The sequence below is a fragment of the Natator depressus genome, chromosome 4 (assembly GCF_965152275.1).
Source record: "Natator depressus isolate rNatDep1 chromosome 4, rNatDep2.hap1, whole genome shotgun sequence".
NCBI classification, from domain to species: Eukaryota; Metazoa; Chordata; order Testudines; family Cheloniidae; genus Natator; species Natator depressus.
The window spans coordinates 29,863,436-29,878,336 of NC_134237.1; the positions used below are offsets into that span (position 1 = coordinate 29,863,436).

At 40.2% G+C, this 14,901-nt stretch overlaps 1 protein-coding gene across 1 annotated transcript in view; it reads right to left on the bottom strand.

The window, feature by feature from the left end:
- TACR3 (tachykinin receptor 3) overlaps positions 1-14,901 on the bottom strand; it is a 68,094-nt gene that overhangs the window by 38,836 nt on the left and 14,357 nt on the right. The window contains exons 2-3 of the mRNA XM_074950696.1: positions 2,586-2,774; positions 1,524-1,674 (exon numbers count right to left, since the gene is read on the bottom strand). Coding sequence (XP_074806797.1) covers positions 1,524-1,674; positions 2,586-2,774 — 340 coding nt within the window. The remainder of the gene's footprint in view (positions 1-1,523; positions 1,675-2,585; positions 2,775-14,901) is intronic.

Below are 14,901 nucleotides of genomic sequence, written 5' to 3' on the forward strand. Positions count from 1 at the left end.
CAAGCCACTTACCTGGGCCCTTCCCACCCCCAGCCCTGAGTTGCATTGCTGCTTGCTCCCCCTTGCACCCCACTTTTTGACAAAAGTGGGAATTTGTTCTGTTTGCTCTTGCCAACTGATCAAGACTATATGATGTATCCTGGGCTCAGAAACACTCTTGGTAGCCCTGACATCTCCCTTTCTAGGCCCTCTATTCTAAGGGTGTGATCACTTGTACTGTCTGGGAGCACTTCCTTCTATGTTCCTTTGTATGTTTTTGAAACAACTGAAGCACCCAAGAATCCATCCTATGGTTTAATGCATACTGCATCAGGACTTTGAGGGTCTTCCCCCCCCCCGTTATAGTGGAGTGGTAGCAAGCCAGAGTTTGCTATGTAGATAGTCAGAAAGCATGGATGGGTTTAATTAAGGCTAATAGTTATTTACATTAACATAATTTTTGCATTCCAAGATCACAACTGTCTAAGACAACACTAGTAGTACGCAGAATTTGGTGGTGTCCTTCTATGTGAATTTTAATTGTGATGGCGAGCTTGTGGGAGAGTTGGAATAACTGATTCACGAGTATTTCACAAAGTGTTTTTTGTTCAGTTTGTTATGACTCATGGGATTATGTTCATTATTCACAAATGTTTGGATAACTTTGGGATGACCAGTCAGACTAATTGAGTATGTGCTCACCAAAGCAAGTTAGAGTTCCATCATTGGGCTCAATGTTTGCAAATCCATTTTAAAGAATTTTAGCACAAAAAATGAATAACAGAAGGGCTTATTTATTTGGTTACTATCCTACTTAGAATGTTCTGTCGTCCGCCTAAGAAGCAGAAACAATACAATCTGATCCATGTGACCAATTGCACAACTACTGAGTGAATTGTCAAAGTAAATGGTTCACTAACAACGTATAAACTGAAATATTGATTATACAAATAATTAAAACTAATGAAATACATTGAAAAAAATAATTGAAAGGATCAGTTGATTTTCACTGTAAAAGGTGCTAATTTCTAATGCATAGCATTCGTTACATGAATAGGTAAAGCAGCTCTTATCTGTGTACTGAAATAGGCCAGATCCAAAACCTATTAAGTCATAGAAAGATTCTCATTGACTTCCGCTGGATTTGGATCAGGTCAACAAACAGCTACTGTTCAGAGAACAAACAAAGCTGAACCCAAGAATTTCCAGGATCATCACTTTAGTTCTGTTAATAAGGCAGGCCTTCTGTTTCCACATCTCAAGGACACAATTGTATGCTTGACTAAATGTTACTCAGAGCCTCCTAGAATTGGAGTAAAGAGTTAAAATCCAAACATTTACATCATTTGTTTGAACAGCCACCACATGGTGGGGAGGGGGGAAACCCTGTCAAAATCAATTGCAATTTAAACAGAGTTCTTTTATAACAGTCTCAAATGCCATTCTGTTTGAAATAAAACACTTCCAATACTTTACAACGTAATTGCTAGTGATTTCAGCAGGAAAAAAAAAAATGTACTTAGCAAGGTTTAATGGAACAGTACCTTTCTCTTAGCTTTGAGCTGCTCGTGGTATTTGTCAGATGTGTCACCTGGAATCTCGCCTCCCCAAAGGGTAATTCCAACTATGGTATAAGTGATACCCATGACAAGCAGTGGAAAGCAATACACTAATACAATCACAATGACATGATACCTGCAACAAAAGAGCATTGAACTGATAAATGCTTTGAAAGGAACTATTCAGATAGAATTTTCTGAATGTTTGAGAAATAAATAAGACATTTTCTCTACTACCTAAGGGGTCAGTCTCAGATGGCGTAAATGGTGACTGTTTACACCAGCTGGGGATTTGGCCCAGTATTTTGTTCTTTACTGTCCATCATGAAAGTCTTAAGTAAATTGCATTAAAAGCAGACGGAAAACTGTTAAAGATCTGAAGTCATTATTAAAACCTATAGTTCTGATTCTGAACTCATGCTGGCTGCTATTTATCAGGAGTAACTCATTGAAATCAGTGGAGTTACAACACTGTAAAATAGTGTCACTGAGACCAGTTTTCTGGGTAGACAAATATTGCACAATAAAGTACCCATAAACAACTTTTAAAATCCAAATATTTGAAAAACTGGCATCTTCAACTACTGAGATCAGTGTACAGACTTCCTCGTTTATCCTGCAATGCATGGGGTTGCCTCAAAAACCTATATAAACATAAGTCCTGGTTTTGGTGGCAGTGTGGTGAACTGCTATTGAAGAGCAAACACAGAATTTTAACTTTGGTCCTGACAGGTAAATGAAAGAAGATCTCCTTCCGTATAAATTTGTCACTCATAAGTAACGTACCATCCCAAACTCCTGCAGATTAAGGGCTAGATCCTTAGCTGGTGTAAATTGGTGTAGCTCCATTGTCTTCTGTAGAGCTACGTCAACTTACACCAGATGAGAATATGGCTGAAAATCTCTGTAACCCAGATTGTGAGCATGGGATAGGTACAGGGCTTGGTTTCTTGGCCTGCAAGTTATTCTTGCGATCCCTCTGCAAAATTAAAATAAGCCTGCAGTTTAGATATAGCCATGCCTGAGTATAAAAGCCGAAAAGCTTACGTAAAGTGCTGTTTTGGACCACCTGGCCATGCTACATAGCAAAGAGTTCTTCCAGGCATCACTTTGGTTATGGAGTAGAGGCACTGGGGAAATGCAAGCAGGAAAGCCAAAATCCATATACTCCCAATGACCACCTTCGTTACAGTTGCAGACAGTCTGGGCTTCAGGGGATCGATAATGGCCATGTATCTGTACAAAAAACAAACAAAAATCCTTCATGTGAGAAATCGTCAGTGATTACTGTGTTCCTATATCAAACCAGCTTGTCCAAAGGAGTGACAAGATGATAGTTATTTTCTTGTCTTGGGAAGGCCCAATGGTATTATATTCTTCAAATGATCAGTGACGTGACCCAGCTCCCATTAAAGTCAGTGGGAGGTGGGTTTTTTTTTCCCTTTTCTTTTTTCATTTGCTTCAATGGAAGTTGATTCAGACTCTTACTGTACGTCTACACTGCAATTAAAAACTGCTGGCTGGTCTGTGCCAGCTGACTCAGGCTCACAGGGCTTGGGCTAAGGGGTTATTTAATTGCAGTGTAGACATTTGGGCTAGGGCTGGAGCCTGGGCTCTAGGACCGGAGCCTGGGCTCTAGGACCCTGTGAGTTGGGAAGGTCCCAGATCTTGGGCTGTAGCCCAAGCCCCAAAGTCGACACTGTAATTAAATAGCCCTGTAGCCCAAATCAGCTGGCATGGGCCAGTCGTGTGTGTCTACTTGCGGTGTAGACATACACTACAACAACACACGTTCTGTAACTAAGAATGAGGTTGGGGGAGAGCCACAAACCTAAAACCATGGCAAAGAAGGTGTTTTTTTAATTTCCAGCTAAAGGGAATAAGGAATGTTTTTAAAATGAACATTTTATGTTCCAAATACTTTAACAGCTTCCCCTACTTTTCTGTATCTAGTAAAAGGTTAAAAGGAGTTTTAACAGTGTGCCTGCCATGGTAATAAGGCTGAGGACTCTTGATGCCAAACCCTAAACCTTATTTTACACTGTTTAATGTTGGACGGTGATTGGGTTATGTTAAAACTTTGGCCTGTATATTCCATCTACGTTAATACAACAGTTGTCTCACAGAAATACCTGTAGTAATATAGCAAACCACATTTGGCTCGTGATCAAGACAGGATGGCTTCAGTAATCTTTTGCTGCAGACAACAGATTTGTTAAATTTAAAGTTAACGACCAAATTCTAAAAGTCACAGTGGTGTCCAAGGCGAGCATATGGCTAGAGTCTACTTTAAGAGCTGCCCTGTATCTAGAAAAACTGATACATACCCATGCATTTTATTAAGTAGGCATGAGTTTCCTTCAGTTTCACGCAATCAGCAATACAAACAAGGCCAGATTGTGACTGGCCCTGCAAGGTGGGAGGATGGTGAGAGAAACTTTATCTCCTTGTTGCACCCCTGCTGAAACACCACAAAAGATGAAGGCACGAGTAGAAATGTGGGTCTAAGATAGGGAAATTATTGCAACCTCTTGCAATTTTGTTAGTGATGTTTGAGACAGAATAGCATCTATCTGGCTCTCCTGTAACTGTGTTGGCTATACATTTAAGGTGGTACCTCATAGAAAACTATCAAATAGGAAAATACAGCCTTTCAGTAACTACAGTCTCTTCAGGAGGACACAGGATAAAGAACATGATGGAAGGAGCAGGGGGTCTGGGGGGAGGTGTACATTAAAAAGTGAAAATTAACGTAATCGTTCTGCCTTTTGATCTCTGAGTTGATGGAAAAAGCAAATCAGAATGAGGACCTCCAGTCCACACTTGTATTTTTAATGTGCTTTTTACATATCTCTGCATAGCTCTGCTTTGATCTCTAAACTGAGTTCCAAATTAACACTTTCTCCACTAAATTCTCTGATCACCCTCCCCCCATTTCATTTACCAACACCTGATTAAAAGACTGATTCATGAAGGGTTGTCTTTTGTTACTAATTAGCATGTTGCAAGGCATGGGCCAACACCGTCTTTTAAAGAAGTACTTCTTTTTTGTGAAAGGCAAAATAGCTCCCAGACTTACTGAGTACGTTTATTTGATCTGATGCCCTAAAGTTTTCAAAGCCATGAAACAGGAAGCCTGGAACCATGGTGGCTCTCAGAGCTTCTGAACTCCCTGCCATGGAGCTGGGAGCCTGGAAGTCCTGGGGTGAGCATTGAGGTCTGTGGCTGTAGGGCAACCCTGCCCTGGTCCTGGAGACCCCAGGGCTATGAGGCTCCTGGGCCAGCTGGTTCCCTATGTTGCCTGGCTCTTAAGCAGGCAGCCCTGGGATTTTGGAAGTCCTGGAGTCCCTGGCACAGGGCAGTCTGCGTAGTAGGGCTGCCCCAGAGCTGCAGACCCTCAGAACCCCAGCAGCTGCTGCCTAAAATTGACATTCTTATCTTATTTGAGTCAGCAGCTCCTATGATCCCAGGGAGCATATTTTGTTTGAGAAATACCATGTGTCAGTGTTCATGAAATGAAACTTTTTTGGGTTCATGGGAAATTTTAAATTTTATTGTTTCAGTCCAAATCAGAACAAAACCAAGTTTCCAAATTTCCCTGGAACTGGAAATCTGTAGTTTTGGCCAGCTCTGATCCCTAATTACTGATGATTTCTATTGGGTTTTGTAAACTATTGCTTTTTCCCCACCAGCAACTGCAGTTGTTGTGTAACTTGCAAATCACAAGTAGACTAACAGCATTAAAGGTGAAACTGTTACTCTCACTTCCACATAGTATTTATCGGTTATGAAAATATTAACCATAGCCTCTAAAGGGGAAAAGAAAACCCAGGGGAATATGGCTCATTTATCATTAGCTGTTTTTGAACTCTTAAAAAGAAGATAAGTCAGTGAAACCTGAAAAGACATACCAGTCGCAAAGTTAAATACTAAGTCAGCAGCAAATTTATGACTAGGGATTATTATGGTGTTCTCCTCTCTCTCCTCCAGTGAGCATCCCTAGCATCTGCCTTCTCTTTCTACCCTCTGTATTGTCCCAACCTAATTTTCAGATGTACTGATGTCAAGGTTCCTTCCCCACTCTGAACTCTAGAGTACAGATGTGGGGACCTGCATGAAAGACCCCCTAAGCTTATTCTTACCAGCTCAGGTTAAAACTTCCCCAAGGTACAAACTTTTACCTTTTGTCCTTGAACCTTTATGCTGCCACCACCAAAGTGTCTAACAAAAATAACAGGGAAAGTGCCCACTTGAAAACATCTCCTCCCCAAAATATTCCCCCCCCCCAAGCACTACACCCCCTTTCCTGGGGAAGGCTTGATAAAAGTCCTCACCAATTTGCATAGGTGAATACAGACCCAAACCTTTGGATCTTAACAACAATGAAAAGCAATCAGGTTCTTAAAAGAAGAATTTTAATTAAAGAAAAAGTAAAAGAATCACCTCTGTAAAATCAGGATGGTAAATACCTTACAGGGTAATCTGATTCAAAACATAGAGAATCCCTCTAGGCAAAACCTTAAGTTACAAAAAAACAGGAATATACATTCCATTCAGCACAACTTATTTTATCAGCCATTTAAACAAAACAGAATCTAATACATATCTAACTAGATTGCTTACTAACTCTTTACAGGAGTTCTGACCTGCATGCCTGCTCTGGTCCCGGCAAAAACATCACACAGACAGAGAGGACCCTTTGTCGTCCCCCCCCCAAGTTTTGAAAGTATCTTGTCTCCTCATTGGTCATTTTGGTCAGGTGCCAGCAAGGTTATCTTAGCTTCTTAACGCTTTACAGGTGAAAGGGTTTTTCCTCTGGCCAGGAGGGATTTAAAGGTGTTTACCCTTCCCTTTATATTTATGACAGCTGAGTACTAGCAAATCCCACTGAAGTCAGTGAAAGTAGCAGGTGCTCAGTACGTCTCAGAATGAGGCCACTAATAATTTTGCAGTAGTTTCTAGCACTACACAATACATGAATTACACACCTGCAGAGCTGGGGGTGAAACCTACAGACCTCTGTAAAGAGCTCTGACAGTTTGACTTAACGGAAAAGGTATGTTAGCTATCAGCAACAGAAGGATTCTTAGTGTATATCTAAGCTGCAGCCAGCCAACAGAGTGCATGTAGGCACGTAAGTAGTATAAGCCTTGATTCTTCAATTGGCTGTGCATGGATGGACTGCTGTGCCCATGCAGAGGTCAATTTACTTCAGCAGGGCTCCAAGCAACAGGCCTGTTGATATGCAGTGAATCGAGGATTGGAGCCAGAGAATGTCCAATCTTGCTCCTGCTAAAGTCAAGGGCAAAAAATTCTCACTGACGTCATTTGGTTCCAGATTGGACCTCAAAAGACTTTTGGCATCAGTGGGAACATGCAGATATGCTGTGCTTCTGAAAAGTCATGCTGCAAATGACGAATTAAACAAAAATAAATGGGTGTGTGTGTGTTTGTGAATCAAAAATGCAAATCAACAGAAAAGATTTAGTGCAAAAAAATTAACTCGATGCTTGTTCATCATAACAGCCAGTTGAAAACTGTTGCTATCCCATCCAGCATAAACACCAAATCAACACTTGGAAAGTAATTACAAGATAAGATATACATATCTAGAAATGGATATATGTAAATACAGCTAAGAACTGATGACAAGTAACCTAAAAAAAAAATTCAGTTAAGTCACCACCTGCAAGAATGACTTGTGAATTATTCATCCTCTGCAGTGAGTTCTGAATTTAGATTTCTGATTTTAAGAATCTTTCGGTGGCAGTTAATTCATAACTTTCATCATTAAACTTTGCTATTTGGGTTGTTGTGACCATATTAGAGCAATCATATGCCTACTGAAAATTTTTCTAGGTATCAGTTTGGACTGACCGTACGCCTATTAAAGTTAATGGTAGTCTTTCCACTGATTTAATCAGAGTTGGAGCAGGCCCCAGAATACCAAAGCTGATGTGTAGTGGTTTTCAGAGACACTGGACTCCTCCTTCAGGACTGGTCTTATCTGCTGTGCTCAAAAGAGAGACAAATCTTGTTTCCTTCAGGTCCGCTCAGTTTGTCTGGCCAACCTCCAGGATTTACTGTATGGTACTTGCTTCTTAGTCTCCTAAATCAGGAAAATCTGTCTCACTCTTCGGGAATTATTAAAGGTCCAGTCCTCACTCAAATAACATTAATGAGAGGTTTTAGTCATTGACTTCAGTGGGAGCAAAATCAGATATACTCTATATTTGTGAGAGTGTTGCACTCTATTGGCTTGTTACGGCTCATATATAACATAAAATCTTTCTATAGATGATCCATAATGTAAATTTTCTGTTGGCTCATGTGTTTAAAGGCCCGTATAGTATGTTTGAAACTACAGGACCAAAAATTCAGTCCCAGCTCTGCAGGCATTATGTTCAGATAATAGGCTCTCAATAGCTCAGCCTTATTTAGATTTCATTTGGGTGAAAAGGAAAGATCAGTTTGCTTTCAAATGTATAGTGCTAAGTCTCCTTAGCACATGTTTTTAAAATTGTGAAACAACTGAGTAAATACTTTTTTTCTTATATCCCACAACGTCAGGGAACCAGGAAATGTGTATCTCTAAAACAAGCTAAATGCCATCCCCCATTACAGAAGAAGCATCATTCAGTCCAGTGGAGAGTAATAGAACCTTCAGAGGATGGGGGGCGGGAAAAGGCAGCTAAGATGGATAGGGGACTGCAAACTGTGTGTTAGTAAATAGAGATCAATTTTCCTGCATTTAACGCATTATTTGGACAATTGCAGTAAAAATACATAGTCGTTTTAAAAACAATGCCAAGTTCCAAATTGAATTTTACAAACACCCATCTGCAGACACAGTTGGAATCCATTAAAAGTCCTAAATGATTTGTCTAGCTTACTTACAGTTTGCTTGTGAACTCATGCGGGGGCGAGGGGGAGAATTAACCTACTCGGCAGAAGTTGGAACAGGTGACTGGGACGCTGATAGAGGAAAGTGATTAGAAGAAAATTATAAAGTTTGCATGAAAAGAGGTTCATCTGCAGCAGAGACCACTCCAGTTCTTCACAGTGCACAGACTCTTTCCCTCAAAGGTGTGGTTGGTTACCCAATATTGTCCCCTGCATTGGTATTTGGATTGACTGGTAATCAAGAAACTCAAGGATAGAGGGGCAAGAATCCTAACGGTGGATGGATCTAGTTAAAAACACTGCAGTAAAGAATCCTCCAGGAGATGCCTGGGAACAGCAATACAAGCTCGCAACCTGGAGGTATCTAAGACATTTTCTAAATGACCAAAATAACTCCTTAACCTTTGCATTGTTTTATGTCCACCTACAACAGAACCATGCAACCCTTGCCCTGCAAACCCTTGCTCATGAGAATAATCCATACTCAAGCAATTTAGTGTGTTTGATTTCATGGGACTACTCTAGTGAGCAAGGGCTACCCACATGAGTAACGGTTTCCAGGACTGTGCCCTTGGATGTTGAACTACTGTTGCTGCCTGGTTTTTATGGCCAAAATTATCAAAAGCATCTGATGATTTTGGGAGCCCAACTTGAAAGACTCTAAAATGGCTTCGAAATACACTTCAAAATCTTTCATCATATGAATGAGCTAGTATAAAAAGGGTCACACTTTATGTTAAGTGATCATTTATAAAGGGTTAATACATGATTAAAACATCATTGAATCATTTAACTGATAAATTACGTCAAGTCAATCAAAAGTATTTTATCTGGTTTTTAGCTATAACTACTGAGCAAACATCTATGAATTGCGATTAACCTTTCAAAATTATTTATAGATGTACCATTAGTATAAAGTGAGACCGTAAAATGTAAACAAAAAAGGAGCCTCCCTCCATGACAGTGGAATTCTCAGGATGATTCAAATTATTGTTAGTGTGTGTAAGTGTACACATTTATGCAGTTGAGCTTGATGCCCTAGAGTAGGGTGAATGTATCAGACAAGTAACAAAGTACAAATTATAAGCAGCCTGGCTTTCAAAGATGATGAGCACCTGTAGTGGGAGGCCATAAACACAAAGAGCCATGTTTTAAACAGCATCTAGAGGATGCCCTAGCCTGGAATTTCTACATTTATTAAGTTCCCTGCTGCAACACATCCTGATCCTCTCTGGTAACTCTGGAGGACCAGAAACTTTATTAACACTCATGTCCCTTTGTTTATAATAAATTCAAATATAATTATAAAGCCATGTATATACCCACAACAGTTCAAAATAAACTACAAATTCCTTAAAACTATTTACACGATTATGTCCTCTTATCAATTGCATTTAAATAGTACTGAGCAGTATTCTAAGGATCAAGCCTTTGAGGAGGTTTGATCAGTCTTCCAGAGTGTGTTCTCACTTCTATTGAGTTTGTGCATGGTGTTCTCTGTGGAGGGGGCTCACTTCCTGACAAAATACTCACAGGACTCAGATCCTCTCTTTGTTGTGTTGAAAAATGTTAAAGATGAACCTGATTTCACCAGAGAAGGCCTCTTTGGAGTCTCCACTAGGAAAGAATTATAACATTCAAAAACCAGTTGGAGAACACTTCAATCTCTTTGGTCACTCGATTACAGACCTAAAAGTGGCAATTCTTCAACAAAAAGACTTCAAAAACAGACTCCAATGAGAGACTGCTGAATTGGAATTAATTTGCAAACTGGATACAATTAACTTAGGCTTGAATAAAGACTGGGAGTGGATGTGTCATTACACAAAGTAAAAAAAACTATTTCCCTGTGTTTATTCCCCCCCCCCCCACTGTTCCTCAGACGTTTTTGTCAACTGCTGGAAATAGCCCACCTTGATTATCACCACAAAAAGTTTTTCCCCCTTCCCCCCCGCTCTCCTGCTGGTAATAGCTCACCTTACCTGATCACTCTTGTTACAGTGTGTATGGTAACACCCATTGTTTCATGTTCTCTGTGTATATAAATCTCCCCACTGTATTTTCCACTGCATGCATCTGATGAAATGAGCTGTAGCTCATGAAAGCTTATGTTCAAATAAATTTGTTAGTCTCTAAGGTGCCACAAGTACTCCTTTTCTTTTTATTCAATATAATGTTACTAGCTGGTGACAGTTAGCAAGTGAGATTGCACTCTGACACCAATTAGTTCTTCTGGAGAAGGCTGACTGGGGTAGTTGAAGTTAATTACCTAATTAATTGAGGAGGCTGGGTGAGTTAAAGAGCCAATTAGCCCATCAGCTCAAAACTGATAAGAAGGGCACGGAAGGAAGTGAGGGAGAGAAGAACTAGGCTTGCTGAGCCCAGTCTCACTGACATCTCTGGTTCTCTCAGGCTGTGGGGAAAGGGCTGGAAACACAGGGGACACTACACAGCATTACTGCACAGGACCGTAAAGGTGTTAGTGGAGGGAACATAAATAAACAGCATGGTGTGGATACACAGTCACTGGAGTTAGTCATTTATGTGATGCTAGAAGACAGGAGCAGAGTGCACCCTACTACATAGCCCCACATAGAATCTTATTTGGTCTTTGCAGATCTCCATCCTGGAATCAATTATTATCTTTTTTGGAAATCCAGTTACTGCTGCCCCTGTATCAATTTTAAATTTAAGGTTTCAACCATTTTTATTCATGCTTGAGCACCCAGGTGTTCTCTGTTCTATTAAGAATATAGTCCCTAGAAGTAAGCATTCACTGTTATCTGATAACACTCCCTCTTCTATCGTTTCCACTACTCTTGGCGATCTGCATGCTATTGCACAGTGTCCGATTTTGTGGCATCTCCTACCTTCTGCCTTGCTAGCTGGACAAAGTTGCAAGCTGTGTCTTGTCACATATTCTATAGCTTTTCTAAGCTTCCCTCCTATTAAGGTTCTTCGGTCTCCCACTCTCCAGTTGTGCACTGTTCTTATGGTGTACATTTGGTCTGATTGCTCCTTTCACATTTGGGGCTTTCTCTCATTACTGTGTCAGTTTTGTCTGAAGCAGTTTCCCATATACTGTTAGTATGCAAGTCACAAAGCTGTTTCTTTACAGCTTCTTGGATTCTTACCTTTGCTAGTGTGAGATCTGAGTCTAACTGAAGCTGTACTGATCAACTGGTGTCTCTTATTAGTTCTGCTAGTTTATATTCGAATGTTCGGCAAGACTATGAACTGCAGTAATAAAAGTCTGAGGCTTTTCCCTTGAGGCTGGCACCTCCTACTAAATTTGCCCTTTCATATGTAATATTCTGTCTGCCTATGAAATGGGTATCAAAAGCCTCTTTCACTTTGGAGTATTTTATCTTTTCCTCATAAAAAGATAACATCAGAATGGCCATACTGAGTCAGAGCAATTGCCCATCTAGTCCAGAATCCTGTCTTCCGACAGTGGCTGGTGCCAGATGCTTCTGAGGGAATGAACAGAACAGGGCAATTTATTGAGTGTCCAGTCCCAGTTTCTGGCAGTCAGAGGCTTAGGGACACCTAGAGCATGGGTTCATGAAGGATGGACCTATCCCTGTCAACCCACTTATATTTTGACCTTCACAATGTGCCGTGGCAATGAGTTCCACAGGTTGATTGTGTATTGCCTGAAGAAGTACTTTCTTATGTTTGTGTTAAACCTGCTGCCTGTTAATTTCATTGGATGACCCCTAGTTCTTGGGTTATGTGAATAGGGAAATAACACTTCCTACTTTATTTTCTCCAGGCCATTCATGATTTTATAGACATCTCTCATATCCCCCCCTTAGTTGTCTCTTTTCTAAGCTGAACAGTCCCAGTCTTTTTAAGCTCTCCTCAGATGGAAGTTGTTCCCTATTCCTAATGATTTTTGTTGCCCTTCTCTGTACCAGTTCCAACTCTAATACACCTTTTTTCAGACTGGGCAACCAGAACTGCATGCAGTTTTCTAGGTGTGGGCAAGCCATGGCTTTATATAGTGGCATTATGATCCTCCAATAGGGAGCAGCATGCACAGTATATCAGCAGCAGCATCACCCATGGCAAATATCAGGGCATTACATGGAATTCTTGTGCTTTCTCTGTTAAAACAGAAGTCATCCAGAATTGCTCAAATCTATGGATCTCAGCTGTCTGAGTTGCCAAAATCAGACTTCTCTCACAGACCCATTTGTACTATGGGCTCCATTGCTGTGCTGAGACAAGGCTCTGCCTCCGTCCTGCTGTAGCTTTCACAAGTCTCTTCCCTGATTTTCCATTTTCACTGCTTTGGCAGTGTGTGTGTGTGGGGGTCTCATCTTTCCTTTACTCTGTCTTTAGAGAGAGGGATTCATTCACTTCTGAAACCATGTAGTATAAGGACATAGACACAAAGATCCATGCTTTAAGCAGCACCTAGAGAACTCCCTAACCAGGAAGTTCCTACGTTTAAACTCCCTGATGCACCACATCTTGGTCCTCTCTGGTAACTGTGGAAGACCAGCAACTCTATTGCTACCCAAAAATCCCAAAGAGGTCCATGTCCGCTGTAGATGGTCAGCACCTTTGAAATATAGGCTACTTCTCTTCTGGTGCTTAAACGTGGATTTAGGACCCACACTTTTGACACCAATTGGCTCAATCTCTGTCCAAAAGCAGAAGCGAGTTTAATACAAAACATCTACCATAAACTAGGAGATAAACACGGAGTGTTTGGCAGGTGAGTTACTTTACTTTTTCAGGAGGAGGACTGGAAACGTTCGCATTTGAAATCATATTATTTTCTTCAGGCAAAAATATTACACACATGTGCATTGTCAGTAGAAAATGGCATAGTGTCAGCTTCTGGCTGGCGGATCCTTGAGAAGCACATGGACATAACTGAACTGGAAAAAAAGTATTCAGGAAGAAAAGCCCCATGATTCTGCATCCTTGTTCCAAGAAGACAGAAATGTATCAACCTGGAGTGAAATATGTGGAAAATCCAAAATAAGCCTTGTAATTGTTACCATTATACTGTAAGTGAAGTTACTGAGAAAATGAAATTTGAGACACACTGTCAGATTTGAATTTCTTAGGTCAGCATTTGGTTTGAACTTGTCAGATATTTCCTGCTTCAGATAGGGAAATTTGAGGGGAGGGACTATTGTAAACATTGTCTATATATCTGGAAAGATTGGCAGGGCAACCTCACTTTCCTCGCTACATGTAATAAAGTAGATATAAAAACAGTCTTGTTCAATGCAAAACAAAGAAGAAAACAAATAATGTTGTTTGTGCCCAGACTATCTATCTAGTTATCAATGAATCTGTTTGCAGGCACATTCTGAGTTCACAAAGCTCACGTAGAGTAAGACACCTAATCTTTCTCCTGTGTCTTAGATTGGCTGACCCATGTCGGGGGGGGTGGGGGGGGGAAGATCAGCAGAAGCTTATTTCTCTTGTTTTCAGAGAGAGAACACTATTACCCACCCCCCAAAATCATGAGCTTTTTTACAACAACAAAAATACATGTGATGTTCTTTTGTGTTTTTTGCCTTTTGATATTTGGACTCACATTTGTTTTTCTCTGCAACTATTAGGGCTAGAAATCTTAATTTTAAATGAAACCTGAGATACTCATATAATCACAAGACGGGGCTATAAGAAAAACACCAAATATCATGAGACTCACAATAAAATTGCTACACAGACAGGGAGAAGCTGGTTTTCATCTGAGCTCTCTGATCTAATTGGCAAATCAGGGAAAAAAGCCCACAAAGCCCCACAACATTTTATACCAGTGTCTGTCTCTGGCACGCAGTGACCTTGGCTAGCACAATATTATTAGTATTAATTCCATCAGTTAGTGCAAAGCTACAGTGTTTGTTTCATCAATGTAGAGATCAAGGCAATTATATATTTTTGTACAATTGTGTTACACTAGGGGCAAATAAAGTTAATTACCCATAAACTGCATCTTGAAAATAGCATGTTTTGGAAACAGCAGCTTCCCCCCATCCATCTCTTTGGAATGTCACTTTAGAGGACTCTAAAAGAAAATGTCTTCTTGCAAAATCCCAGAAGAGATAAATCCACTATCATATTTCTTACAGTTTAACAACAAAATATCTCTGACTACAATGTCCCAGCCCCATAATGCCTCTACATACAACATATTTGAATAAAAGATATAATGGAAGTCACAGTACTGCTTCTATGTACTCATATATGAATACAATTATGATGAAAGGTAACTAAAATTTGATTCCTAGCCCCTATCCACATTTATTGTTGCAAAAGATTTGTATATGGCTATTCTTTCTATACATAAACTTTGACTTCCCGTGGGCAGATGGGAGAAAGAGCATATGACATTTAGCTTAAAATAAACAAAAAGTGTGTTTTTACAATTTTTTGAACAGTGACAACATTTGCTACTTCCAAAACCTAGAGGGGACCTAGGCTCCCAATT